Raw genomic sequence first — 26,863 nt, 5'->3', positions numbered from 1 at the left:
TTCGGCTCCGGACTGAGCAGGGAGGAGGTCCGCAGAGCGAGGGCAGGCGCTGTCGGATGGAAGGGCTGTGGCCGACGACCGAAGCCACGGTGTTCGAAGCTGAGCGAACCGTGTCCAGGAGCGAGACCTCCGCTGTCTCAGATCTCGCTGTTGTTTGCGTGTTGCTGCTCCCAGTGTCGGTGCGACCAGCCGCAACAAGTGGAGTCAGTCAGGTTGCTGGAAGCTATTAGCTGCCTTGTAATGCTTGATATTAGTTTGAATTTGGTGAAGTGCAACTGTCTAAGGGCCGCTAACCCCCGCACCCAGTTACCTGCCCTGGAGGTCAGCGTAATTTGCGGCAGTGTACTTCTCCTCATCTTGCCGATGCTGTCCAGCATGTCGTGCAATTGCACAGCTTCTTGACTGGGTAATGGATAATTATTTGTAACATTGCTTGTGGCTTTCAGCTGACAAATAATTTGCAATTTTTTCTTAATAAGACCTTCAGCTGTTACTATAGATTGTTACAGTTTTTGATTGTTTAGGAAGAAAAATCTTAGTATTTGTTAATGTGTAACTGTCTTCCTCACTTGTAATTCAGGCCTTCAGCTGTTGAGTACTCTGAAGTTGCTTGTGCCCTTCAGCCAACAAATAATTTTGAATTCTTTCTTAGTAAGGCCTTCAGCCGTCAGTGTAGTAAATCGCTTGAAAATGATTGTTGAAACTTATGTATGTGTATGTTTACTGTAGCCAACGGTAGCTGACTACGGCCCCATCCACAATCGCTGTCCTATCGTGCCTGTCGCTGGCTACCAGGTCACAGTCTGGATAAGGTTAACCATTAAAACGCCCTCATCTGGATATAGATTCGGTCGAAAGAAGGGTAGCGGTTTGAAGGGCATAGCGGAAAAAAGTGCCAAGGCAAGCGCCAAAGGAGAAAAACCTCTGTGATACGTCGCGTAGTAAGAGCAGTAGCGGAATCTTGCTGACTGCGACAGGTCATACGAGGATGGCGTAAGTTAGATGTGGGTATCATGCAAGTGGATCCTTGTCATGCCTTTTTTTTTTGTCATCAGTCTACTGACTGGTTTGATGCGGCCCGCCACGAATTCCTTTCCTGTGCTAACCTCTTCATCTCAGAGTAGCACTTCCTACCTACGTCCTCAATTATTTGCTTGACGTATTCCAATCTCTGTCTTCCTCTACAGTTTTTGCCCTCTACAGCTCCCTCAAGACTTGACTTTTTCAAGGTCCGACTCTCTAACTAACTAACTAACTAATTAATAATCGCTTACGCACCCAGAAATCAGAGTTACAAGTAGGTCAAAGATCAAAGTGACAAAAGAAAGAATACACATAAGAATAATATCATTGCAATATAAATGTATCGATGTATCAAAGTACCTCCACATTAATGAAATCAAATCTGAATTGTAAGGGGTCCATAGGTCGTTACTATAACTTTGCACTTGGCTCAGGTCGATAGGGCGAACAATCGATTGTGACATGTTGAGAGAGGGAGTGTCAAAATCTCTGTCTTCCTCTACAGTTTTTGCCCTCTACAGCTCCCTCTAGTACCATGGAAGTCATTCCCTCATGTCTTAGCAGATGTCCTATCATCCTGTCCCTTCTCCTCATCAGTGTTTTCCACATATTCCTTTCCTCCCCGATTCTGCGTAGAACCTCCTCATTCCTTATCTTTTCAGTCCACCTAATTTTCAACATTCGTCTATAGCACCACATCTCAAATGCTTCGATTCTCTTCTGTTCCGGTTTTCCCACAGTCCATGTTTCACTACCATACAATGCTGTACTCCAGACGTACATCCTCAGAAATTTCTTCCTCAAATTAAGGCCGGTATTTGATATTAGTAGACTTCTCTTGGCCAGAAGTGCTTTTTTTGTCATAGCGAGTCTGCTTTTGATGTCCTCCTTGCTCCGTCCGTCATTGATTATTTTACTGCCTAGGTAGCAGAATTCCTTAACTTCATTGACTTCGTGACCATCAATCCTGATGTTAAGTTTCTCGCTGTTCTCATTTCTACTACTTCTCATTACCTTCGTCTTTCTCCGATTTACTCTCAAACCATACTGTGTACTCATTAGACTGTTCATTCCGTTCAGCAGATCATTTAATTCTTCTTCACTTTCACTCTGGATAGCAATGTCATCAGCGAATCGTATCATTGATATCCTTTCACCTTGTATTTTAATTCCACTGCTGAACTTTTCTTTTATTTCCATCATTGCTTCCTCGATGTACAGATTGAAGAGTAGGGGTGAAAGGCTACAGCCTTATCTTACACCCTTCTTAATACAAGCACTTCGTTCTTGATCGTCCACTCTTATTATTCCCTCTTGGTTGTTGTACATATTGTATATGACCCGTCTCTCCCTATAGCTTAGCCCCACTTTTTTCAGAGTCTTGAACAGCTTGCACCATTTTATATTGTCGAACGCTTTTTCCAGGTCGACAATCATATCTTTGTCGATGGCTTCACATTTTTCCTGCGGCCATTTCGTCTTAGCTTCCCTGCACTTCCTATTTATTTCATACTTCAGCGACTTATATTTCTGTATTCCTGATAATCCCGGAACATGTTTGTACTTCCTCCTTTCATCAATCAACTGAAGTATTTCTTCTGTTACCCATGATTTCTTCGCAGCTACCTTCTTTGTACCTATGTTTTCCGTCCCAACTTCTGTGATGGCCCTTTTTAGAGATGTCCATTCCTCTTCAACTGTAATGCCTACTGTGCTATTCCTTATTGCTGTATCTATAGCGTTAGAGAACTTCAAACGTATCTCGTCATTCCTTAGAACTTCCGTATCCCACTTCTTAGCGTATTGATTCTTCCTGACTAATGTCATGAACTTCAGCCTACTCTTCATCACTACTATATTGTGATCTGAGTCTATATCTGCTCCTGGGTACGCCTTACAATCCAGTGTCTGATTTCGGAATCTCTGTCTGACCATGATGTAATCTAATTGAAATCTTCCCGTATCTCCCGTCCTTTTCCAAGTATACCTCCTCCTCTTGTGATTCTTGAGCAGGGTATTCGCTATTACTAGCTGTAACTTGTTACAGAACTCAATTAGTCTTTCTCCTCTTTAATTCCTTGCCCCTAGCCCATATTCTCCTGTAACCTTTTCTTCTACTCCTTCCCCTACAACTGCATTCCAGTCGCCCATGACTATTAGATTTTCGTCCCCCTTTACATACTGCATTACCCTTTCAATATCCGCATACACTTTCTCTATCTGTCCATCTTCAGCTTGCGACGTCGGCATGTATACCTGAACTATCGTTGTCGGTGTTGGTCTGCTGTCGATTCTGATTAGAACAACCCGGTCACTGAACTGTTCACAGTAGCATACCCTCTGCCCTACCTTCCTATTCATAACGAATCCTACACCTGTTATACCATTTTCTGCTGCTGTTGATATTACCCGATACTCATCTGACCAGAAATCCTTGTCTTCCTTCCACTTCACTTCACTGACCCCAAGTATGTCTAGATTGAGCCTTTGCATTTCGCTTTTCAGATTTTCTAGTTTCCCTACCACGTTCAAGCTTCTGACATTCCACGCCCCGACTAGTAGAACGTTATCCTTTCTTTGATTATTCAATCTTTTTTCTCATGGTAACTCCCCCCCCCCCCCTTGGCAGTCCCCTCCCGGAGATCCGAATGGGGGACTATTCTGGAATTTTTTGCCAATGGAGAGATCATCATGACACTTCTTCAACTACAGGCCAGATGTCCTGTGGATACACGTTACGTGTCTTTAATGCAGTGGTTTCCATTGCCTTCTGCATCCTCATGCCGTTGATCATTGCTGATTCTTCCGCCTTCAGGGGCAATTTCCCACCCCTAGGACAAGAGAGTGCCCTCTTTGACAAGCTGACTTTTTATGCCGGAAGTCTTCGGCCGCCAATGCTGACTATTTATCAAAATAGCAGTCCGTGACAGTGCTACAGCACGGTGTGTTGCAGCTTGGGCTTTGGAGCCCCCAGCTGCGCTGCGTCAGTGGAGACTTGGTGCGGGGGAAGGCCGACCGCTGTCTGGTTGGCTATCGTCGAAGCCGAGCGCTCGGAGATGTGCGGTCGCGTAGCGGCACCTTTCTTTTTCCAAAGGATGGGGCCTTTCCACGTCGACACCAACGTGGTGACCAAACCAAAGGTTCTACTGTGACGTCCGTATAACTTGTTAACGTTTGAATCAGGAGTCACTGGATGCGGGCTGCGATGCTATCCATACGTCTGGGTAAGATTAACATTGACACGGTCCATCAGGAGATAGAAAGTGGACGAAAGCGATTGAAGGGTAGCGGTTGTAAGGGCAGAGGAAAAAAAGTGCCAAGGCAAGCGCCAAGGGAAAAAAAAACTTCTGCGACACTAGGAGGGGTAGTAAGGGCTGTAGCGGCTTGCTATCTGCGACAGTGCATGCAAGGTGTGGTTATGTCAGTGCGAGGTACCTTTGTCGTTGCGGAGGCTCGTTGTACGGCTTGCTGCAGCTGCTGCGTCCCTGCAACAGTTCGAGGTCGTCACACATTAGTGGGCGATCGGTCATAGATCGGCTCACAGTGTAGGGGGTGTGAGTGGCTGGTTTGCGTGGCGTGTACAGCACTCGTCGCTCGTTGGCTGCACTGGCAAGCTCAGTGAGGGCCGCGGCTGTCTCCCCCCGTGTAGCGGATGACGTAGCCCACACCCCTGTGCGTTCTGGACGCTGCGTTAGCCCACTCGCCGAAGTGGAGCTGCTCGGAACCGGCGGGCTTCGGCGTTGTTGCGGCGGCTCCCGTCTTCTTCTTCGGTGTGTCCTTCCGCCGGCTGCTCTATAAGGGGAGTGGCGGCAGGTGTCTTTTCTCCGTCTGTGGCGTCCGCACGGACGTCGTGCGCCATCTCCGAGCTAAACTGCAGCAATTGGCTGCATGCCTCCTCGATCTCTGCGGTCAGGGTAGCCTTAAAGGCTGCCCTATCTGCGTCCGTGGCGGCTCTGAAAGCTGCCGCAGCGAGCAACAAGATGGCGCCTCTTCTCGTCGTCTGTCACAGGCGCGGTGTAACGGTATTTGAATTACGTAACCATTATGGTACCTCACCTGAACCTCTCGATACCAGCAATATTCTACTGTGTTTTTGTAGAATAGTTAACATATTTCTGTGAGAATATTCAGGTTTTATTTCATTAATGTAGAGGTACTTTGATACGTCGATATGTTTGTATTGCAATGATATTATTCTTATGTATATTCTTTCTTTTGTCACTATGATCTTTGACGTACTTGTAACTCTGATTTTTGGGAGCGTAAGCGGTTATTAGTTAGTTAGAGAGTCGGACCTTGAAAAACTCGAGTCTCGGAAGTCATGTTGGAAACACGCATATTGTAGTCAGCTTATAAAATGTGGACTTACGCAGTGAGGAAGATGTTTTCAAGTATGTTTTGTATTGTGAAGTGATATTTTGTGTGTTACGTGGTATTGCAGCAAACGTAATAAAAAGGAAGTGTAACTTAAATTCGGAGCGCTGATTATTTTTTTACACCACCACTGTGCTAACTTTCAAAGGTTTAATCTTCAAGAATGGTTTGTGAAGCACATGTATAAAATTTTTGAATATAGCAGAATAAAAGCCAGGCCTCTTTGCATCCGAGCTTGGAATCATCACCACCTACATTTTCGACGATTGAGCCATGATTTTACAACGAGACCAGCGTGGGAAACACGAAAAGATGAGAGCCTAGTTTATTTATTATTACATGAAATGAATTTATTAACTGTGCTCTCATGTCACCTGCCGCTTAATAACTTTGTTGTTGCCCGAAAATGCAGTATTTAGCAGCGTGAGCAACACCACAATGATTATTAGATTTTGAGCTTTGTTGTGGTAGGGTTGTTAGAGCGGGTGTCGGGTGCGCCGGCGCACTTTCCGCTCCGCGGCGAGTTGCGGCTGTGTTTAACCTCTCGACCTTGAGCTTGGCACCTGAACCACTCTGGCTCAGGGTCCATGACCGGGGGCAGAGCTCTGGCGCTCATAGGAAAGCGCACGACGTTCCTCATCCCGAAGATGTCGCTGCCATCCGCTACGACGATGTGCAGCGGCGCCCTCTCCTTATTCGTGCCGTTGCGCAGCTCACTAGTTGCACCCCGGAATGTAAGCCCCTCCTGGACGGTCTTCTCGTCACAGGTCCCAGGCAGTCCCCTGACCAGGACCACCGATGGCTTCTCGCGCTGTTTCGGCACGGTCGTCTTCTCTACGGTATATACACTCCTGGAAATGGAAAAAAGAACACGTTGACACCGGTGTGTCAGACCCACCATACTCGCTCCGGACACTGCGAGAGGGCTGTACCAGCAATGATCACACGCACGGCACAGCGGACACACCAGGAACCGCGGTGTTGGCCGTCGAATGGCGCTAGCTCCGCAGCATTTGTGCACCGCCGCCGTCAGTGTCAGCCAGTTTGCCGTGGCATACGGAGCTCCATCGCAGTCTTTAACACTGGTAGCATGCCGCGACAGCGTGGACGTGAACCGTATGTGCAGTTGACGGACTTTGAGCGAGGGCGTATAGTGGGATTGCGGGAGGCCGGGTGGACGTACCGCCGAATTGCTCAACACGTGGGCCGTGAGGTCTCCACAGTACATCGATGTTGTCGCCAGTGGTCGGCGGAAGGTGCACGTGCCCGTCGACCTGGGACCGGACCGCAGCGACGCACGGATGCACGCCAAGACCGTAGGATCCTACGCAGTGCCGTAGGGGACCGCACCGCCACTTCCCAGCAAATTAGGGACACTGTTGCTCCTGGGGTATCGGCGAGGACCATTCGCAACCGTCTCCATGAAGCTGGGCTACGGTCCCGCACACCGTTAGGCCGTCTTCCGCTCACGCCCCAACATCGTGCAGCCCGTCTCCAGTGGTGTCGCGACAGGCGTGAATGGAGGGGCGAATGGAGACGTGTGGTCTTCAGCAATGAGAGTCGCTTCTGCCTTGGTGCCAATGATGGTCGTATGCGTGTTTGGCGCCGTGCAGGTGGGCGCCACAATCAGGACTGCATACGACCGACGTACACAGGGCCAACACCCGGCATCATGGTGTGGGGAGCGATCTCCTACACTGACCGTACACCTCTGGTGATCGTCGAGGGGACACTGAATAGTGCACGGCACATCCAAACCGTCATCGAACCCATCGTTCTACCATTCCTAGACCGGCAAGGGAACTTGCTGTTCCAACAGGACAATGCATGTCCGCATGTATCCCGTGCCACCCAACGTGCTCTAGAAGGTGTAAGTCAACTACCCTGGTCAGGAAGATCTCCGGATCTGTCCCCCATTGAGCATGTTTGGGACTGGATGAAGCGTCGTCTCACGCGGTCTGCACGTCCAGCACGAACGCTGGTCCAGCTGAGGCGCCAAGTGGAAATGCCAGGAGTGTATGAAGGTAGTAACTGTTCCTGGAAGAACAGACACCATTGATGACCGTGCAGCTTCTCTAGAATGAAATGATAATTAAATCGACACCCCGAGCTGCACGGTCATCAATGGTATCTGTTCTTTCGTGAACAGTTACTACCTTCAGATACAGTAAAATATGGCTACCCGGCCATTGACCTTCTTGTGCGAACGCACACGGGATGCCCCGACTCATACGGGACTTGGTAGATTAATCTGCCACGAGTAATGAGTGTGATGGGCAAACATCTATTAGGCGCACTGTAAATGTAGTAGTGTGCACATATTGGGCATGTGGATCTCACGGGGAGCGTGCAAGGGATAAGTCCCTGCAGGCGCACTATCCTGGGAGTAGGCATTAGGAGTGACTTAAAATGCAATGATCATATAAAGTTGGTCGTCGGTAAAGCAGATGCCAGACTGAGATTCATTGGAAGATTCCTAAGGAAATGAAATCCGAAAACAAGGGAAGTAGGTTACAGTAGGCTTGTTCGCCCACTACTTGAATACCGCTGAGCAGTGTGGCATCCGTACCAGATAGGGTTGATAGACGAGATAGAGAAGATCCAACGGAGAGCAGCACGCTTCGTTACAGGATCATTTAGTACTCGCGAAAGCGTTACGAAGATGATAGATCAACTCCAGTGGAAGGCTCTACAGGAGAGACGCTCAGTAGCTCGGTACGCGCTCTTGTTGAAGTTTCGAGAACATACCTTCACCGAAGAGTCAAGCAGTATATTGGTCCCTCCTACGTATATCTCCCGAAGAGACCATGAGGATAAAATCAGATAGATTAGAGCCCACACAGAGCCATACCGACAATATTCCTTTCCACGAACAATACGAGACTGGAATAGAAGGGAGAACCGATAGAGGTACTCAAGCTACCCTCCGCCACACACCTTCACGTTGCTTGCGGAGTATGGATGCAGATGTAGATGTAGATATCCTCTGTGCCCTCGTGGGCTCAGACGGATAGAGCGTCTGCGATGTAAGCAGGAGATCGAGAGTTCGAGTCCCGGTCGGGGCACACATTTTCAACATGTCCCCAATGATGTATATCAACGCCTGTTTGCAGGTAGGATGTCGATTTAATTATCATTCTCTACAGTACGAGGATCAACAATATGGGCGGCCACAGATCTGTTCAGTGCACGGTGGTCGGAAACGCTCGGTGCCTGCAGCTGGACGATGGCGTCTGAGTCGAGCGACTCTACGCCAACTTCTTCCCTGCAGCAGCTGGCTATGACATCGTACATCTCTGTCCACGACCCTCTACTGCACTGAATGTACAGAGGGGGGACAGGTTCTTGATGCTCGTCGCACGTCCGTTCCGCATTCCCCGTGGGTTGCGGTGTCGAAGGCTGCCTCTCTGTGTCTGGCCTCTTCTTCTTCTGCCCTTTTCTGCCCATTCTGTGGCGCGATAACACGACAACTTTGTTGTGTCGTAATAATGACGCACGACAATTTGCTTTGGGTTACGCCACAGTCCAAGCACAGCTTCGCAGCTCTTCTTCTGGCCGAGCTCAGGTTACGGGCTACACCAGTGATGCGCGCGCCTCCACTGGTCTGGTTCCTGGGCATAGGATGGGGGCCCCTCCACGCCCACACTAACGTGTTGACCAAACCAAAAGTTCTACTGTCACCTCCGTAAACATGTAAGTTTTTGAATCAGGCATCACAGGATGCAGGCTGTGATGTTGTCCATGCGTCTGGGTAAGATTACTCATTAACATGGTCCATCAGGAGATAGAAGTGGTCGAAAACGATTGAAGGGTAGCGGTTGTAAGCGCAGAGGAAAAAAAGTGCCAAGGCAAGCGCCAAGGGAAAAAAAACTCTGCGAGAGTAGGACGGGTAGTAAGGGCAGTAGTGGCTTGCTATCTGCGACAGTGCATGCAAGGTGTGGTTGCGTTAATTCGAGGTATCGTGCATCGTTACCTTTCTCGTTGTTGGAGCTTGTTGCGGCGCTTGCTGCAGTTTCTGCGTCCCTGCAACAGTTCAAGGTCGTTGTAGATTAGTGAGCGATCGGTCATAGATCGGCTCACAGACGGAGTAGGGGGTGTGTGTGGCTGGTTTGCGTGCTGTGTACAGTACGGTTTCCCTGCGGTTGCCTGATTTTCGGCTGGTCGAACATCTCGGGTTACCAATAGTAGCTGTGTTGCAGGGGCTCTATGGACCATAGATGTTTAGTTCCTAGCCAGTAATGTCTTTGGTCTGTTATGTTTCCATCTATGGTTGAGGTCGTAGTTACCCAAAGAAAGAATAAACGGGTTGCGCGAGTGTCTCGTGTTATTGTACAGTCATGTGGAGAGTTTTTGGAATACCTGCAAGATGGTATCTAGCCGGTATTCCCGGTGAAGGTCCGCGATGCGTGTGTAGCATGGAGCGTTGCTTATGCTTTTGAGTACTTTGTTCTGTATGAGCTGCAGACGGCGCAGGCGAGTTGGCGCAGCGTATCCCCAGACAGGGGCTGCGTACGTCATCAGGGGTCTAATAAGTCTCATGTACATGGATCTAGACACCCTCCTGTTGAGTGTGGTAAGCCTGTTAAGCATAGGGTAGAGTTGTTTGAGCCTCGCGTTAGCTTTGTTGGTCGGATCGAGCCCAGTATTTATGCCTTTAAGGTGCTGGACGCACCCTAGTCGGTCCGCACGGCATCGGGTGTTCCCTCCATGGTCCGCGCCCGGCAGACCCAGTTCCCATTGTCCCCTCTGGGCGCTGGTGTTCCCTCCGTGGTCGGCGCCCGGCAGACCCAGCTCCCATTGTCCCCTCTGGGCGCTGGTGTTCCCTCCGTGGTCCGCGCCCGGCAGACCCAGCTCCCATTGTCCCCTCTGGGCGCTGGTGTTCCCTCCGTGGTCGGCGCCCGGCAGACCCAGCTCCCATTGTCCCCTCTGGGCGCTGGTGTTCCCTCCGTGGTCGGCGCCCGGCAGACCCAGCTCCCATTGTCCCCTCTGGGCGCTGGTGTTCCCTCCGTGGTCCGCGCCCGGCAGACCCAGCTCCCATTGTCCCCTCTGGGCGCTGGTGTTCCCTCCGTGGTCGGCGCCCGGCAGACAAAGCTCCCATTGTCCCCTCTGGGCGCTGGTGTACCATCCGTGGTCCGCGCCCAGCAGACCCAGCTCCCATTGTCCCCTCTGGGCGCTGGTGTTCCCTCCGTGGTCGGCGCCCGGCAGACCCAGCTCCCATTGTCCCCTCTGGGCGCTGGTGTTCCCTCCGTGGTCGGCGCCCGGCAGACCCAGCTCCCATTGTCCCCTCTGGGCGCTGGTGTTCCCTCCGTGGTCGGCGCCCGGCAGACCCAGCTCCCATTGTCCCCTCTGGGCGCTGGTGTTCCCTCCGTGGTCGGCGCCCGGCAGACCCAGCTCCCATTGTCCCCTCTGGGCGCTGGTGTTCCCTCCGTGGTCGGCGCCCGGCAGACCCAGCTCCCATTGTCCCCTCTGGGCGCTGGTGTTCCCTCCGTGGTCGGCGCCCGGCAGACCCAGCTCCCATTGTCCCCTCTGGGCGCTGGTGTTCCCTCCGTGGTCCGCGCCCGGCAGACCCAGCTCCCATTGTCCCCTCTGGGCGCTGGTGTTCCCTCCGTGGTCGGCGCCCGGCAGACCCAGCTCCCATTGTCCCCTCTGGGCGCTGGTGTTCCCTCCGTGGTCGGCGCCCGGCAGACCCAGCTCCCATTGTCCCCTCTGGGCGCTGGTGTTCCCTCCGTGGTCCGCGCCCGGCAGACCCAGCTCCCATTGTCCCCTCTGGGCGCTGGTGTTCCCTCCGTGGTCGGCGCCCGGCAGACCCAGCTCCCATTGTCCCCTCTGGGCGCTGGTGTACCATCCGTGGTCCGCGCCCAGCAGACCCAGCTCCCATTGTCCCCTCTGGGCGCTGGTGTTCCCTCCGTGGTCGGCGCCCGGCAGACCCAGCTCCCATTGTCCCCTCTGGGCGCTGGTGTTCCCTCCGTGGTCGGCGCCCGGCAGACCCAGCTCCCATTGTCCCCTCTGGGCGCTGGTGTACCATCCGTGGTCGGCGCCCGGCAGACCCAGCTCCCATTGTCCCCTCTGGGCGCTGGTGTTCCCTCCGTGGTCGGCGCCCGGCAGACCCAGCTCCCATTGTCCCCTCTGGGCGCTGGTGTTCCCTCCGTGGTCGGCGCCCGGCAGACCCAGCTCCCATTGTCCCCTCTGGGCGCTGGTGTTCCCTCCGTGGTCGGCACCCGGCAGACCCAGCTCCCATTGTCCCCTCTGGGCGCTGGTGTTCCCTCCGTGGTCCGCGCCCGGCAGACCCAGCTCCCATTGTCCCCTCTGGGCGCTGGTGTTCCCTCCGTGGTCGGCGCCCGGCAGACCCAGCTCCCATTGTCCCCTCTGGGCGCTGGTGTTCCCTCCGTGGTCGGCGCCCGGCAGACCCAGCTCCCATTGTCCCCTCTGGGCGCTGGTGTTCCCTCCGTGGTCCGCGCCCGGCAGACCCAGCTCCCATTGTCCCCTCTGGGCGCTGGTGTTCCCTCCGTGGTCGGCGCCCAGCAGACCCAGCTCCCATTGTCCCCTCTGGGCGCTGGTGTTCCCTTCGTGGTCGGCGCCCGGCAGACCCAGCTCCCATTGTCCCCTCTGGGCGCTGGTGTTCCCTCCGTGGTCGGCGCCCGGCAGACCCAGCTCCCATTGTCCCCTCTGGGCGCTGGTGTTCCCTCCGTGGTCCGCGCCCGGCAGACCCAGCTCCCATTGTCCCCTCTGGGCGCTGGTGTTCCCTCCGTGGTCGGCGCCCGGCAGACCCAGCTCCCATTGTCCCCTCTGGGCGCTGGTGTTCCCTCCGTGGTCCGCGCCCGGCAGACCCAGCTCCCATTGTCCCCTCTGGGCGCTGGTGTTCCCTCCGTGGTCCGCGCCCGGCAGACCCAGCTCCCATTGTCCCCTCTGGGCGCTGGTGTTCCCTCCGTGGTCGGCGCCCGGCAGACCCAGCTCCCATTGTCCCCTCTGGGCGCTGGTGTTCCCTCCGTGGTCCGCGCCCGGCAGACCCAGCTCCCATTGTCCCCTCTGGGCGCTGGTGTTCCCTCCGTGGTCCGCGCCCGGCAGACCCAGCTCCCATTGTCCCCTCTGGGCGCTGGTGTTCCCTCCGTGGTCGGCGCCCGGCAGACCCAGCTCCCATTGTCCCCTCTGGGCGCTGGTGTTCCCTCCGTGGTCGGCGCCTGGCAGACCCAGCTCCCATTGTCCCCTCTGGGCGCTGGTGTTCCCTCCGTGGTCCGCGCCCGGCAGACCCAGCTCCCATTGTCCCCTCTGGGCGCTGGTGTTCCCTCCGTGGTCGGCGCCCGGCAGACCCAGCTCCCATTGTCCCCTCTGGGCGCTGGTGTTCCCTCCGTGGTCCGCGCCCGGCAGACCCAGCTCCCATTGTCCCCTCTGGGCGCTGGTGTTCCCTCCGTGGTCCGCGCCCGGCAGACCCAGCTCCCATTGTCCCCTCTGGGCGCTGGTGTTCCCTCCGTGGTCGGCGCCCGGCAGACCCAGCTCCCATTGTCCCCTCTGGGCGCTGGTGTTCCCTCCGTGGTCGGCGCCCGGCAGACCCAGCTCCCATTGTCCCCTCTGGGCGCTGGTGTTCCCTCCGTGGTCGGCGCCCGGCACACCCAGCTCCCATTGTCCCCTCTGGGCGCTGGTGTTCCCTCCGTGGCCCGCGCCCGGCAGACCCAGCTCCCATTGTCCCCTCTGGGCGCTGGTGTTCCCTCCGTGGTCCGCGCCCGGCAGACCCAGCTCCCATTGTCCCCTCTGGGCGCTGGTGTTCCCTCCGTGGTCCGCGCCCGGCAGACCCAGCTCCCATTGTCCCCTCTGGGCGCTGGTGTTCCCTCCGTGGTCCGCGCCCGGCAGACCCAGCTCCCATTGTCCCCTCTGGGCGCTGGTGTTCCCTCCGTGGTCGGCGCCCGGCAGACCCAGCTCCCATTGTCCCCTCTGGGCGCTGGTGTTCCCTCCGTGGTCGGCGCCCGGCAGACCCAGCTCCCATTGTCCCCTCTGGGCGCTGGTGTTCCCTCCGTGGTCGGCGCCCGGCAGACCCAGCTCCCATTGTCCCCTCTGGGCGCTGGTGTTCCCTCCGTGGTCGGCGCCCGGCAGACCCAGCTCCCATTGTCCCCTCTGGGCGCTGGTGTTCCCTCCGTGGTCGGCGCCCGGCAGACCCAGCTCCCATTGTCCCCTCTGGGCGCTGGTGTTCCCTCCGTGGTCGGCGCCCGGCAGACCCAGCTCCCATTGTCCCCTCTGGGCGCTGGTGTTCCCTCCGTGGTCGGCGCCCGGCAGACCCAGCTCCCATTGTCCCCTCTGGGCGCTGGTGTTCCCTCCGTGGTCGGCGCCCGGCAGACCCAGCTCCCATTGTCCCCTCTGGGCGCTGGTGTTCCCTCCGTGGTCCGCGCCCGGCAGACCCAGCTCCCATTGTCCCCTCTGGGCGCTGGTGTTCCCTCCGTGGTCGGCGCCCGGCAGACCCAGCTCCCATTGTCCCCTCTGGGCGCTGGTGTTCCCTCCGTGGTCGGCGCCCGGCAGACCCAGCTCCCATTGTCCCCTCTGGGCGCTGGTGTTCCCTCCGTGGTCCGCGCCCGGCAGACCCAGCTCCCATTGTCCCCTCTGGGCGCTGGTGTTCCCTCCGTGGTCGGCGCCCGGCAGACCCAGCTCCCATTGTCCCCTCTGGGCGCTGGTGTACCATCCGTGGTCCGTGCCCAGCAGACCCAGCTCCCATTGTCCCCTCTGGGCGCTGGTGTTCCCTCCGTGGTCGGCGCCCGGCAGACCCAGCTCCCATTGTCCCCTCTGGGCGCTGGTGTTCCCTCCGTGGTCGGCGCCCGGCAGACCCAGCTCCCATTGTCCCCTCTGGGCGCTGGTGTTCCCTCCGTGGTCGGCGCCCGGCAGACCCAGCTCCCATTGTCCCCTCTGGGCGCTGGTGTTCCCTCCGTGGTCGGCGCCCGGCAGACCCAGCTCCCATTGTCCCCTCTGGGCGCTGGTGTTCCCTCCGTGGTCGGCGCCCGGCAGACCCAGCTCCCATTGTCCCCTCTGGGCGCTGGTGTTCCCTCTGTGGTCGGCACCCGGCAGACCCAGCTCCCATTGTCCCCTCTGGGCGCTGGTGTTCCCTCCGTGGTCCGCGCCCGGCAGACCCAGCTCCCATTGTCCCCTCTGGGCGCTGGTGTTCCCTCCGTGGTCGGCGCCCGGCAGACCCAGCTCCCATTGTCCCCTCTGGGCGCTGGTGTTCCCTCCGTGGTCGGCGCCCGGCAGACCCAGCTCCCATTGTCCCCTCTGGGCGCTGGTGTTCCCTCCGTGGTCCGCGCCCGGCAGACCCAGCTCCCATTGTCCCCTCTGGGCGCTGGTGTTTCCTCCGTGGTCGGCGCCCGGCAGACCCAGCTCCCATTGTCCCCTCTGGGCGCTGGTGTTCCCTTCGTGGTCGGCGCCCGGCAGACCCAGCTCCCATTGTCCCCTCTGGGCGCTGGTGTTCCCTCCGTGGTCGGCGCCCGGCAGACCCAGCTCCCATTGTCCCCTCTGGGCGCTGGTGTTCCCTCCGTGGTCCGCGCCCGGCAGACCCAGCTCCCATTGTCCCCTCTGGGCGCTGGTGTTCCCTCCGTGGTCGGCGCCCGGCAGACCCAGCTCCCATTGTCCCCTCTGGGCGCTGGTGTTCCATCCGTGGTCCGCGCCCGGCAGACCCAGCTCCCATTGTCCCCTCTGGGCGCTGGTGTTCCCTCCGTGGTCCGCGCCCGGCAGACCCAGCTCCCATTGTCCCCTCTGGGCGCTGGTGTTCCCTCCGTGGTCGGCGCCCGGCAGACCCAGCTCCCATTGTCCCCTCTGGGCGCTGGTGTTCCCTCCGTGGTCCGCGCCCGGCAGACCCAGCTCCCATTGTCCCCTCTGGGCGCTGGTGTTCCCTCCGTGGTCCGCGCCCGGCAGACCCAGCTCCCATTGTCCCCTCTGGGCGCTGGTGTTCCCTCCGTGGTCGGCGCCCGGCAGACCCAGCTCCCATTGTCCCCTCTGGGCGCTGGTGTTCCCTCCGTGGTCCGCGCCCGGCAGACCCAGCTCCCATTGTCCCCTCTGGGCGCTGGTGTTCCCTCCGTGGTCCGCGCCCGGCAGACCCAGCTCCCATTGTCCCCTCTGGGCGCTGGTGTTCCCTCCGTGGTCGGCGCCCGGCAGACCCAGCTCCCATTGTCCCCTCTGGGCGCTGGTGTTCCCTCCGTGGTCCGCGCCCGGCAGACCCAGCTCCCATTGTCCCCTCTGGGCGCTGGTGTTCCCTCCGTGGTCCGCGCCCGGCAGACCCAGCTCCCATTGTCCCCTCTGGGCGCTGGTGTTCCCTCCGTGGTCGGCGCCCGGCAGACCCAGCTCCCATTGTCCCCTCTGGGCGCTGGTGTTCCCTCCGTGGTCGGCGCCCGGCAGACCCAGCTCCCATTGTCCCCTCTGGGCGCTGGTGTTCCCTCCGTGGTCGGCGCCCGGCAGACCCAGCTCCCATTGTCCCCTCTGGGCGCTGGTGTTCCCTCCGTGGTCCGCGCCCGGCAGACCCAGCTCCCATTGTCCCCTCTGGGCGCTGGTGTTCCCTCCGTGGTCCGCGCCCGGCAGACCCAGCTCCCATTGTCCCCTCTGGGCGCTGGTGTTCCCTCCGTGGTCCGCACCCGCCAGACCCAGCTCCCATTGTCCCCTCTGGGCGCTGGTGTTCCCTCCGTGGTCCGCGCCCGGCAGACCCAGCTCCCATTGTCCCCTCTGGGCGCTGGTGTTCCCTCCGTGGTCGGCGCCCGGCAGACCCAGCTCCCATTGTCCCCTCTGGGCGCTGGTGTTCCCTCCGTGGTCCGCGCCCGGCAGACCCAGCTCCCATTGTCCCCTCTGGGCGCTGGTGTTCCCACCGTGGTCGGCGCCCGGCAGACCCAGCTCCCATTGTCCCCTCTGGGCGCTGGTGTTCCCTCCGTGGTCGGCGCCCGGCAGACCCAGCTCCCATTGTCCCCTCTGGGCGCTGGTGTTCCCTCCGTGGTCGGCGCCCGGCAGACCCAGCTCCCATTGTCCCCTCTGGGCGCTGGTGTTCCCTCCGTGGTCGGCGCCCGGCAGACCCAGCTCCCATTGTCCCCTCTGGGCGCTGGTGTTCCCTCCGTGGTCCGCGCCCGGCAGACCCAGCTCCCATTGTCCCGTCTGGGCGCTGGTGTTCCCTTCGTGGTCAGCGCCCGGCAGACCCAGCTCCCATTGTCCCCTCTGGGCGCTGGTGTACCATCCGTGGTCCGCGCCCAGCAGACCCAGCTCCCATTGTCCCCTCTGGGCGCTGGTGTTCCATCCGTGGTCCGCGCCCGGCAGACCGAGCTCCCATTGTCCCCTCTGGGCGCTGGTGTTCCCTCCGTGGTCGGCGCCCGGCAGACCCAGCTCCCATTGTCCCCTCTGGGCGCTGGTGTTCCCTCCGTGGTCGGCGCCCGGCAGACCCAGCTCCCATTGTCCCCTCTGGGCGCTGGTGTTCCCTCCGTGGTCCGCGCCCGGCAGACCCAGCTCCCATTGTCCCCTCTGGGCGCTGGTGTTCCCTCCGTGGTCAGCGCCCGGCAGACCCAGCTCCCATTGTCCCCTCTGGGCGCTGGTGTACCATCCGTGGTCCACGCCCAGCAGACCCAGCTCCCATTGTCCCCTCTGGGCGCTGGTGTTCCATCCGTGGTCCGCGCCCGGCAGACCGAGCTCCCATTGTCCCCTCTGGGTGCTGGTGTTCCCTCCGTGGTCGGCGCCCGGCAGACCCAGCTCCCATTGTCCCCTCTGGGCGCTGGTGTTCCCTCCGTGGTCGGCGCCCGGCAGACCCAGCTCCCATTGTCCCCTCTGGGCGCTGGTGTTCCCTCCGTGGTCCGCGCCCGGCAGACCCAGCTCCCATTGTCCCCTCTGGGCGCTGGTGTTCCCTCCGTGGTCGGCGCCCGGCAGACCCAGCTCCCATTGTCCCCTCTGGGCGCTGGTGTTCCCTCCGTGGTCGGCGCCCGGCAGACCCAGCTCCCATTGTCCCCTCTGGGCGCTGGTGTTCCCTCCGTGGTCGGCGCCCGGCAGACCCAGCTCCCATTGTCCCCTCTGGGCGCTGGTGTTCCCTCCGTGGTCGGCGCCCGGCAGACCCAGCTCCCATTGTCCCCTCTGGGCGCTGGTGTTCCCTCCGTGGTCGGCGCCCGGCAGACCCAGCTCCCATTGTCCCCTCTGGGCGCTGGTGTTCCCTCCGTGGTCCGCGCCCGGCAGACCCAGCTCCCATTGTCCCCTCTGGGCGCTGGTGTTCCCTCCGTGGTCAGCGCCCGGCAGACCCAGCTCCCATTGTCCCCTCTGGGCGCTGGTGTTCCCTCCGTGGTCCGCACCCGGCAGACCCAGCTCCCATTGTCCCCTCTGGGCGCTGGTGTTCCCTCCGTGGTCGGCGCCCGGCAGACCCAGCTCCCATTGTCCCCTCTGGGCGCTGGTGTTCCCTCCGTGGTCAGCGCCCGGCAGACCCAGCTCCCATTGTCCCCTCTGGGCGCTGGTGTTCCCTCCGTGGTCCGCGCCCGGCAGACCCAGCTCCCATTGTCCCCTCTGGGCGCTGGTGTTCCCTCCGTGGTCGGCGCCCGGCAGACCCAGCTCCCATTGTCCCCTCTGGGCGCTGGTGTTCCCTCCGTGGTCCGCGCCCGGCAGACCCAGCTCCCATTGTCCCCTCTGGGCGCTGGTGTTCCCTCCGTGGTCGGCGCCCGGCAGACCCAGCTCCCATTGTCCCCTCTGGGCGCTGGTGTTCCCTCCGTGGTCGGCGCCCGGCAGACCCAGCTCCCATTGTCCTCTCTGGGCGCTGGTGTTCCCTCCGTGGTCCGCGCCCGGCAGACCCAGCTCCCATTGTCCCCTCTGGGCGCTGGTGTTCCCTCCGTGGTCGGCGCCCGGCAGACCCAGCTCCCATTGTCCCCTCTGGGCGCTGGTGTTCCCTCCGTGGTCCGCGCCCGGCAGACCCAGCTCCCATTGTCCCCTCTGGGCGCTGGTGTTCCCTCCGTGGTCGGCGCCCGGCAGACCCAGCTCCCATTGTCCCCTCTGGGCGCTGGTGTTCCCTCCGTGGTCAGCGCCCGGCAGACCCAGCTCCCATTGTCCCCTCTGGGCGCTGGTGTACCATCCGTGGTCCGCGCCCAGCAGACCCAGCTCCCATTGTCCCCTCTGGGCGCTGGTGTTCCCTCCGTGGTCAGCGCCCGGCAGACCCAGCTCCCATTGTCCCCTCTGGGCGCTGGTGTTCCCTCCGTGGTCGGCGCCCGGCAGACCCAGCTCCCATTGTCCCCTCTGGGCGCTGGTGTTCCCTCCGTGGTCCGCGCCCGGCAGACCCAGCTCCCATTGTCCCCTCTGGGCGCTGGTGTTCCCTCCGTGGTCGGCGCCCGGCAGACCCAGCTCCCATTGTCCCCTCTGGGCGCTGGTGTTCCCTCCGTGGTCCGCGCCCGGCAGACCCAGCTCCCATTGTCCCCTCTGGGCGCTGGTGTTCCCTCCGTGGTCGGCGCCCGGCAGACCCAGCTCCCATTGTCCCCTCTGGGCGCTGGTGTTCCCTCCGTGGTCCGTGCCCGGCAGACCCAATTCCCATTGTCCCCTCTGGGCGCTGGTGTTCCCTCCGTGGTCCGCGCCCGGCAGACCCTGCTCCCATTGTCCCCTCTGGGCGCTGGTGTTCCCTCCGTGGTCGGCGCCCGGCAGACCCAGCTCCCATTGTCCCCTCTGGGCGCTGGTGTTCCCTCCGTGGTCGGCGCCCGGCAGACCCAGCTCCCATTGTCCCCTCTGGGCGCTGGTGTTCCCTCCGTGGTCCGCGCCCGGCAGACCCAGCTCCCATTGTCCCCTCTGGGCGCTGGTGTTCCCTCCGTGGTCGGCGCCCGGCAGACCCAGCTCCCATTGTCCCCTCTGGGCGCTGGTGTTCCCTCCGTGGTCGGCGCCCGGCAGACCCAGCTCCCATTGTCCCCTCTGGGCGCTGGTGTTCCCTCCGTGGTCCGCGCCCGGCAGACCCAGCTCCTATTGTCCCCTCTGGGCGCTGGTGTTCCCTCCGTGGTCCGCGCCCGGCAGACCCAATTCCCATTGTCCCCTCTGGGCGCTGGTGTTCCCTCCGTGGTCGGCGCCCGGCAGACCCTGCTCCCATTGTCCCCTCTGGGCGCTGGTGTTCCCTCCGTGGTCGGCGCCCGGCAGACCCAGCTCCCATTGTCCCCTCTGGGCGCTGGTGTTCCCTCCGTGGTCGGCGCCCGGCAGACCCAGCTCCCATTGTCCCCTCTGGGCACTGGTGTTCCCTCCGTGGTCCGCGCCCGGCAGACCCAGCTCCCATTGTCCCCTCTGGGCGCTGGTGTTCCCTCCGTGGTCGGCGCCCGGCAGACCCAGCTCCCATTGTCCCCTCTGGGCGCTGGTGTTCCCTCCGTGGTCGGCGCCCGGCAGACCCAGCTCCCATTGTCCCCTCTGGGCGCTGGTGTTCCCTCCGTGGTCGGCGCCCGGCAGACCCAGCTCCCATTGTCCCCTCTGGGCGCTGGTGTTCCCTCCGTGGTCAGCGCCCGGCAGACCCAGCTCCCATTGTCCCCTCTGGGCGCTGGTGTTCCCTCCGTGGTCCGCGCCCGGCAGACCCAGCTCCCATTGTCCCCTCTGGGCGCTGGTGTTCCCTCCGTGGTCGGCGCCCGGCAGACCCAGCTCCCATTGTCCCCTCTGGGCGCTGGTGTTCCCTCCGTGGTCCGCGCCCGGCAGACCCAGCTCCCATTGTCCCCTCTGGGCGCTGGTGTTCCCTCCGTGGTCGGCGCCCGGCAGACCCAGCTCCCATTGTCCCCTCTGGGCGCTGGTGTTCCCTCCGTGGTCAGCGCCCGGCAGACCCAGCTCCCATTGTCCCCTCTGGGCGCTGGTGTTCCCTCCGTGGTCCGCGCCCGGCAGACCCAGCTCCCATTGTCCCCTCTGGGCGCTGGTGTTCCCTCCGTGGTCGGCGCCCGGCAGACCCAGCTCCCATTGTCCCCTCTGGGCGCTGGTGTTCCCTCCGTGGTCCGCGCCCGGCAGACCCAGCTCCCATTGTCCCCTCTGGGCGCTGGTGTTCCCTCCGTGGTCTGCGCCCGGCAGACCCAGCTCCCATTGTCCCCTCTGGGCGCTGGTGTTCCCTCCGTGGTCAGCGCCCGGCAGACCCAGCTCCCATTGTCCCCTCTGGGCGCTGGTGTACCATCCGTGGTCTGCGCCCAGCAGACCCAGCTCCCATTGTCCCCTCTGGGCGCTGGTGTTCCCTCCGTGGTCAGCGCCCGGCAGACCCAGCTCCCATTGTCCCCTCTGGGCGCTGGTGTTCCCTCCGTGGTCGGCGCCCGGCAGACCCAGCTCCCATTGTCCCCTCTGGGCGCTGGTGTTCCCTCCGTGGTCCGCGCCCGGCAGACCCAGCTCCCATTGTCCCCTCTGGGCGCTGGTGTTCCCTCCGTGGTCGGCGCCCGGCAGACCCAGCTCCCATTGTCCCCTCTGGGCGCTGGTGTTCCCTCCGTGGTCCGCGCCCGGCAGACCCAGCTCCCATTGTCCCCTCTGGGCGCTGGTGTTCCCTCCGTGGTCGGCGCCCGGCAGACCCAGCTCCCATTGTCCCCTCTGGGCGCTGGTGTTCCCTCCGTGGTCCGCGCCCGGCAGACCCAATTCCCATTGTCCCCTCTGGGCGCTGGTGTTCCCTCCGTGGTCCGCGCCCGGCAGACCCTGCTCCCATTGTCCCCTCTGGGCGCTGGTGTTCCCTCCGTGGTCGGCGCCCGGCAGACCCAGCTCCCATTGTCCCCTCTGGGCGCTGGTGTTCCCTCCGTGGTCGGCGCCCGGCAGACCCAGCTCCCATTGTCCCCTCTGGGCGCTGGTGTTCCCTCCGTGGTCCGCGCCCGGCAGACCCAGCTCCCATTGTCCCCTCTGGGCGCTGGTGTTCCCTCCGTGGTCGGCGCCCGGCAGACCCAGCTCCCATTGTCCCCTCTGGGCGCTGGTGTTCCCTCCGTGGTCGGCGCCCGGCAGACCCAGCTCCCATTGTCCCCTCTGGGCGCTGGTGTTCCCTCCGTGGTCCGCGCCCGGCAGACCCAGCTCCCATTGTCACCTCTGGGCGCTGGTGTTCCGTCCGCCGTCTGCGCCCGGTGCGGCCATCCTTTGGGGTCGTGCTCGTAATTTGAGGTCTGTGAAAGTCGGTCTGTGAAGTCTGGTGTTCTGTCTCATTGCAGTGTCCTCAGTTTTCACTTCCGTCTCATACTGGGCGTTCCGTATTTGGTCCGCACCGCATCGAGTGTTTCGTTCCCGGTCCGCGCCCACTAGGCTCGGCTCCAATGGTTCCCTCCGATAGTTGGTGCTACGACCGACGTCCGCGCCCCGTTTGGCCGTCCTCTAGGGTCGTGGTCGTCATCTCAGGAGTGTCAGGACAAATCTGTAGTGTCTGGTGCTCTGTCTCGTGGCAGTTTTCTCGGTCCCCACTGCTGTTTCTTGTGAAATGCCGATGTGTTTTGGGAGCCCCGTCTGGAGGGCGCGGACCACGGAGGGAACACCCGAAGTGGCGCGGATCGACTAGGGACGCCCAGCACTTTACAGTCATGAATACTTGACTCGATTCGCCCAAGGACCATTCCTTGGTAGCACCTGAAGAAGACAGTGAGTTACGCCGTCGAAATATCGTGCGAGAACGACGCAAACATCCGGCAAAAGTCAAGTTTTTTTTTTTCAAAATGCCAACAGATCGCTGGGAAGGCCTGAAGAATTACATCAGAAGACTCTACAGGGAGGAGATGTACCGCAACATCAAGAAGCTGGACAAGCTTCGGCAAAGGAAAGGGAGAATGCTGAGTTCTGTCAGTTTCCTGATGAGACGCTGAGAGTGGGAGGCAGTCCCAGTAGTCGCCAGGATGAAGCACCGTGTCAGTCCCAGAACGGCGAACAAGATCAAATACTGGGCTAACCTCGCGCTGGTAGGGGAGAGAGTGTTTGACATGTGCCATTGACTAGATGTGACGTCCAGGGAGTTGGCCCCACGGGGCAGCTGCGCAATCTGAGACGTTTTGTCACTATTCGCGCAGATCCCCCCCATCAGAGGTTCGAGTCCTCCCTCAGGTATGGGTGCGTGTGTGTTGTATTTAGCGTAAGTTAGATTAAGTAGTGTGTAAGCTTAGGGACCGATGACCTCAGCAGTTTGGTCCGATAATACCTTACCACACATTTATCCAAGGGGTTGCTGTATCTCCATCTTACCACATCAGCTTTCCTGGCCAATCAAGACTGGGATCAAGTTGATGGCGCCTTCTGGTGTCTAGCAGAATGCATCAAGAAGAAGTCAACAGCATGTCAACTAGCCAAGTTCGAGTGGCTCAACAACAAGCAGCAACAGAATGGGGACATCAGCACCGTGGTCAACATGAGTGACAAGAAGCTCGATGAGACCACCTTAAAAGTTCTCAGCAAGGGCCTCAACTTTCCAGTGACACCCTGGCACGTGCCTGTCGCAGCTTCCATCAGTGCAGTTGAACAAGCAACCAACAGGCTAACGTCCAGTGTGGCTGAAAAGATCTGTAGAGAGACGTGCGGGGCGCTCACCAAGACCAGGCCCTCAGATGCAGCATCTCAAGCGATGAAAGGTTGGCACTCGGGCATATTCGGGAGGATGACAGTGTTGTCACGATGCCAGCAAACAAGGGGAACTCCACAGTCATCCTAAAGAAGATAGAGTATGACAGAAACGTGCTACAACTTCTGGAGGATCCTGCATACAAACGAAGTGACCCCACACACACAGTGGACAAAAAGACCAGGGCTTTGCTGAAGGAGACGGGCCTGCCTGAACAAGTTTTCAAACAGCTGTGTTCCAAAGCGCCAGTACCACCTAGTCTGTATGGACTTCCCAAAGTTCACAAGAATGGGATTCCTCTTCCACCTATTGTTAGCAATATCGGCGCTGTTACTCATCCTACTGCAAAATACCTAAAGAAGATGCTGGCACCACATGTGGGCAAATGTGTGCACCACACTGGGAACTCAGAGGACTCTCTACAGTGGCTGAGGGAACGACACATTGTTGACTCTGACATAGTGGTCAGTTTCGATGTGGTCTCTCTTCACACGAGTACTACTGAATGACTCACTCGATCTCATTCGAGAGAGGTGCTATGGCGCCCTCCTCGACTTATTCAGGTATGTACTAACGTCGAAGTACGTCCTACTGCGGGCTAATTTTATGAGCAAACGGAAGGGCGGCAATGGGCAGCCCTCTATCACCAGTGGTAGCCAACATATTCGTGGAAAGATTTGAAGAGGAGGCACTGACTACGGCCACATATCAACCGAAGCGCTTTTTTAGATATGTGGATGATTCCTCTGTCATTTTTTCCCATGGCAGGGAGAAGCTAGAACATCTGAATTCATGCCACCCAAATAACATTCACAATGGAACTGGAGAAGGAAGGACAACTCCCATTCCTGGATGTATTTGTCAAGAGGAAGCCTGATGGCACATTTGGACACAGTGTGCACTGCAAACCGACACATGCTCACTTACACCTTCAAGCCAACGGCTGCCACCATTCAGCACAGAAGAATGGAGTACTCAAAACTAGTCCACAAACATTTACTCTGTCAAACCCCGACAGAGCGGAGATAGAACACTTACAGTTCGTGTTCAGCAAGAATGAATTCTCATCTAGAGACATCCAGAAGGCACTCCGACCTGCCAGTCAACCAGAGGATCCACAAGAAGAACCAGAAGAGGCGAAGTGGGTGGCATACTTGCCATATGCTGGACCGATCTCTGCTAAGATCATCAGAATTCTCATGAAACATGACATCAAGAGTGTATTTTGCACACCCACTAAGATTGGGGCAATGTTGCGGACTGTAAAGGATGACCTGGGGTTACGGAAGCCAATACCACGCGAGTGTGGGATGTCATACATTGGCCATACCATAGGTGTTTTTCGTACCATAACTTGAGTGCATTCATTCATGTTACTGTAAATTTCAGTGAATATTCTCGCTGACCAAATGTTGCCCTCTCTTCCTCATCTTCTTTATGGGTATACTATGGACACTTCCCTCCTCCAAGATGATAACGACCATACATACCTTGCTAGTTAGACGCGGGACTGTTTGTAACAGCGGATTAAATGTTCCAGTCACGATCCCCGCAGTTTGTTACAATCAATAAGCGGTTCCAGCTTCATGTGGCATACCTAACGATTTTAAGACGTTGAGTACGTCATGTGCGTTTCCCTTCAGTAGTTTCATTGAAGGTAGTCCCATACTCAGGGAATGAGCTTGAGGAGAGGTTGCAGAGTTCCTCCATCACTCTTCATGGCAAAAATCCCAGTGGAGCTGGTTTGCCACTGCCTCCCTTCGACCTGTTATGAGTTGTCAGCCGTCTACCTGTGTCACGTGGATGGCGGTGATGAGTGCTAGTATAGGGTACTGCTGGGTTTATGTTGTTATGGATGAGGGGAAGGGAAAGCGTAAAGCCCCGGTGCGGAAAGATAGACTACACTTCTTGAATATCACTGCGGGCTTTCAGTCTCAAAGTTGATGGCTGATGGCTCTGAACACTATGGGACTTGACTTCTGAGGTCATCAGTCCCCTAGAACTTAGAACTACTTAAACCTAACTAACCTAAGGACATCACACACATCTATGCCCGAGGCAGGATTCAAACCTGAGACCGTAGCGGTCGCGCGTTTCCAGACTGAGGCGCCTAGAACCGCACGGCCACACCGGCCGGCCTCAAAGCTGAAATATTAAAAAGTTTGGCTGGTTTCGTTGTCTATGGGCTAGGATACGTAGTTGCCGCATTAGTGACCAAATACTGCTGAGTCTACAGTATACAACATGAATATAAAGGTGAAGCGAATGGTCGAAGGTTCCTATTACTCAGCAATTACGAATTTCACGTAGAAATTTATAAACGAAAGATCGTAATTAAATAAAATCTGCAGGTACTATCTCAAAGACTTTAAATGATGAGTACAATGGTAGAAGTGCTTCTGAGAATGTGGTATATTTCTGCAAAACATTTATTGGTGTCAATGGTCTAGCAATTAAATAAAATAGAACTTGAATTACAGGAAAACAATAGATTCCTACTTCACGTAATTAGTTATGAACAACAACATAGCTCGCGAAATATTGACTTCCAGATGCGTACTTCGTCTTCACTGCAGAAGCCACGAAAGTTCCACAAGTACACAAGTCGGCACTACGAAATATTTCTATCTCTCGCTACCACGCGCAAACTGCTCCACTCCGTCTTTCCCGCGTCTTTGCGGCAGTCGCACCGTTCCTTGTCCTCTCTCGAAACGATGCTCTTCTCCCAGTTCCATCCATTTTCCCCATTCACGAGCGCGGTGATTGGCTAGAGCGCTCGAGCGATGTCTTCAAGCAAACGCACCCTCACAAACAGAATGAAACACGTTCGAAAACTGGATTTGCTTTTAAATAACTTGAAATTAAATAAATATTCCTACGGCAGCACCATAAACACGTTCTAACACACATTATTAAATACATAAAGAAATTAAATAAACATATATCAAAGGAATAGAACAAAAGGTAGGCCAGTAACCTAATGCCTCTGTGCTTCCTAAAACACAGTAAATATTTGACCAATTTCTTCATGAATAGTGTAAATCGGATATGAACAAAGACAGACGAATAAATATCTTTATAAGCATGCTGCTACCATGTTTTCGTGTCACTGTGGAGTACTTATGGCCTGACACAATCAGTAGCAATTGGCCACTTTCACCTCCAATAACTCATGTACTATTCAAGTTACATGCCTGTAATTTATACCAATGTAGGTTTACATTAATAGCTTTCTAAAGACACGTCGATTGACAAAATCGGATGAAGCCTTTGGATTTTGGAAATTCGTTGCTGGGTGTTACTTGTATAATTTAGTCAGATACTAAATTCTGAACTGATAAAGATATTCAAAATCTGATTACACCATCAGAATCATCGTGCAAATAATGGTAATGTACATGTTTCTTTTTGAGGTATCATGATTCCCATGGCTATTATTAATTTCCATACGAACTGTGAGATTTCTGCCATTAAGGTTCACAAAGTCTGCCATCTTTGGTACTCCCGGCGTGTCTCCTTCATAGACACAGCGTCACCGTGGAATTCCCAGCCACGCAGCTGGACCACTCGCTGGTCTACCCTTCTTGCTCGGCTAACGTTAGGCACCACGTGGTTGCTGCCACGCCAACTCCGAACTTTGAGTATTTATAGGGCTCCACAACTCGCCCTTTACCTGACAGCACCAAGGGGGCCACCGTTGGACTCATCACCGCCAACTCTGTCGCTCGACTCCACGTACTCGGCAGTCACCACCCTAGCAATAGCCACACCCAGCGTTGCTTAACTTCGGTGATCTGAAAAGAACAGGAGTACTCAACGAAGCAAGGCCATTGGTATACTTCAACAGTTACTCTACTGTATTTTAACGTAATATGTACGTTGATACGTTAATGAAACGAGCACAAGAGTCGCACTTTTTCCATTTTTCAAGTGGACCTCACATCGGTAAATATTGTGACTGTACTTGCTATGTCTGCTTGTAATTCGTATTAG

The 26,863-nt window shown here is 57.8% G+C and overlaps 1 protein-coding gene across 1 annotated transcript; it reads right to left on the bottom strand.

The window, feature by feature from the left end:
- Positions 1-4,638: 4,638 nt before the first annotated feature.
- LOC126355726 (uncharacterized) lies at positions 4,639-26,577 on the bottom strand. Its single transcript, XM_050006095.1, has 13 exons — positions 26,544-26,577; positions 20,385-21,260; positions 19,365-20,300; positions 17,565-19,220; positions 16,845-17,480; positions 15,645-16,760; positions 13,965-15,560; positions 12,465-13,220; positions 11,865-12,380; positions 11,325-11,780; positions 10,425-10,820; positions 9,371-9,420; positions 4,639-4,815 (listed from the first exon to the last, which is right to left on the bottom strand). Exons 1-13 carry the CDS (start codon positions 26,575-26,577, stop codon positions 4,639-4,641), a joined length of 9,201 nt encoding a protein of 3,066 aa, XP_049862052.1.
- Between the last annotated feature and the right edge of the window lie 286 nt (positions 26,578-26,863).

The sequence above is a fragment of the Schistocerca gregaria genome, chromosome 3 (genome assembly GCF_023897955.1).
Source record: "Schistocerca gregaria isolate iqSchGreg1 chromosome 3, iqSchGreg1.2, whole genome shotgun sequence".
Taxonomy (NCBI): domain Eukaryota; kingdom Metazoa; phylum Arthropoda; class Insecta; order Orthoptera; family Acrididae; genus Schistocerca; species Schistocerca gregaria.
This window is presented reverse-complemented; position numbering and strand designations above follow the sequence as displayed.

Excerpts from the sequence above, each read along its gene's own strand:
- LOC126355726 (XM_050006095.1), bottom strand. The coding sequence starts at position 26,577 with ATGAGTCCAACGGTGGCCCCCTTGGTGCTGTCAG. Across the intron at positions 19,221-19,364 it reads GAGGGGACAATGGGAATTGG|GGAACACCAGCGCCCAGAGG; the intron begins GTCTGCCGGGCG and ends CCGACCACGGAG. Across the intron at positions 15,561-15,644 it reads GAGGGGACAATGGGAGCTGG|GGAACACCAGCGCCCAGAGG; the intron begins GTCTGCCGGGCG and ends CGGACCACGGAG.